This window comes from Athene cunicularia (assembly GCF_003259725.1).
Source record: "Athene cunicularia isolate RWA chromosome 4 unlocalized genomic scaffold, athCun1 chr4_part3, whole genome shotgun sequence".
NCBI classification, from domain to species: Eukaryota; Metazoa; Chordata; class Aves; order Strigiformes; family Strigidae; genus Athene; species Athene cunicularia.
In genome coordinates, this window is record NW_020799100.1 from 15793944 (window position 1) to 15795801 (window position 1858).

A 1858-nucleotide genomic window follows, 5' to 3' on the forward strand; every position below is an offset into this window, starting at 1 on the left:
TTATCACAATGACATATATTATTATAGTGATACCGCAGTTGGTCTGGGTATCATCTGCTTTCATACCCTGAAAACTTTCCAACCCAAATAGTTTTTCTATCTGCTGTCTGAAGTTCAATAACATATACGAAATTATGCTGAATTTACAAAGAAACATGTAAGAACTGTATGGCAGCATCTGTAAAATATCAGCTAAATAATGCCAACATCTGCACCTCCAAAAAACTAGTCCTTGCCTGGGGTTTGGTGGGGCTGAGAGCCCACACAGCCTCATGGTCTGGGCCCCAAGGCCCTGTTCCCAAAGACATTTATGCATCTAATTGCCATCAATATCAGCAAGAGTTAGGAACTGCCGAAGAGCTGAGGCCATGCACTTTATTTACACATTATTCTCTTCCTAGCGAGGATTTGAGAACCCCAAATTATTTTGCACCCCATGGAGACGAAAGCTGACGTAACCGTGTGTGTGTTGTTCCTTGACACGCTGTTCCAGGCAGATGGATTTGGGAGGTTTTCATTTCCTATCTTCATGCTAAAAATGTGTGTAAAATCATTTCCAACAACAAAATCTACACTTATAAAGGAATCAATCTAACACAAATATGTTGAAATTCAGAATGGATATGAAAAATGGATATAATTTCCAGTAAAGGCTAGAAATCCTGTTCCCATCTCTGCAGTTACCAGGCTGAAATTTCGCCTGCTTTCCTCCAGCCTCATTAAAGACAACGGGGAAAAACCACTCGAGCTCGGCAGCAGTGTGGGGTTGGGAGATTTACCTCTGCTGAGGCTCTGACCCTGAGCTCAGGCAGCCAAATCAGCCCCGTGCTGCGCCTGCATTAGCCCTTCACACCTGCACAGCAGCTCAGCACTGCCTTAACCGTCAGCAGGTGAGGAGCACCACTGACTTGAATAAGTTAAGCCTGGGCTTGTGCTTTATGGGATGAGTTTTGCAATGTGTGTGGGTGTATAGAAATGTAGCTTTTTGTGAATGCTGCTGGCTGGGACAGCAAGGGGGTGGCTGCACCTTCAGCATGACTCCAACCCACTGTTTTTGCTGGATTTGCATCAGGCTTTCCCTGAAATACTTGAAGTGCAGATTTTTTCCAAAAGTATTTAAGCTCTGCTTTTGGGCTTTGCTGTGTCCCTCCTGGTGAATGGTTCCCTGCTGGGGCAGCTTTGGTGCTTCTTCATGAGTGGGACTGGGGCAAACCTATGGGTCACTCGTGCAGTGGCTGATGTTGCCTCACGATGGGGACTGTGGGCTCCTGCCAGACACATCGGAGGGAGATCCGCTGTGGCTGGGAGCTGCTTCCCCTCCCCAGCATGGCCCTAGGGGAAAGGTGGAAAAAGCTTTTGCGTGGGAAATTGAGCTAAAGACTTTAAGGCCCAAATCCTACCCTTTAGAGAGACTGTTCCTGTTGGGAAGTGAAATCCTGTGCTGCAGCAGCATGGATCTGATGTGCTGTGTCCCTGTCAAGGGTGAACCTGCTGGTCCCTCACGGGGGGCTCCTGGGCTGGGGGGAGGAGGAACACGCCCACCAAGTGTCCCACTTGGCCACCTCTTGCCTTACATGCTGCAGGGAGGTGGTCACAGAAGGGACAAGGGACACTTGCATAGTGCCCTTCTGGCAGCCTGGAAGAAGGCTGATAAAACTGGTCATTTCTAACATTTTCTACTTCTGACTGGGGAGCTGGATTTTTTCCCTCCTGTATTTGAGAAGGCTTAGTTTGGTGCTGTGTGTACTGGTTGGATCTTTAGGCTGGAGGTTATCTTGTATTTTTTCCAAGATCTTGGATTAGTTTTACATGCTTGATTTTACCTTTGCTTTTTTTTTTTTTTTTTTTTTTTTTTTTT

At 46.6% G+C, this 1858-nt stretch overlaps 1 protein-coding gene across 1 annotated transcript in view; it reads left to right on the forward strand.

Annotated features, from left to right (window-relative positions):
- Window positions 1-436: 436 nt before the first annotated feature.
- The window catches only part of ZIC3 (Zic family member 3), a 13985-nt gene continuing 12563 nt past the window's right edge, over window positions 437-1858 (forward strand). Inside the window, exon 1 of the mRNA XM_026848812.1 lies at window positions 437-454. Within this exon, the coding sequence (XP_026704613.1) occupies window positions 437-454 (18 nt within the window). The remainder of the gene's footprint in view (window positions 455-1858) is intronic.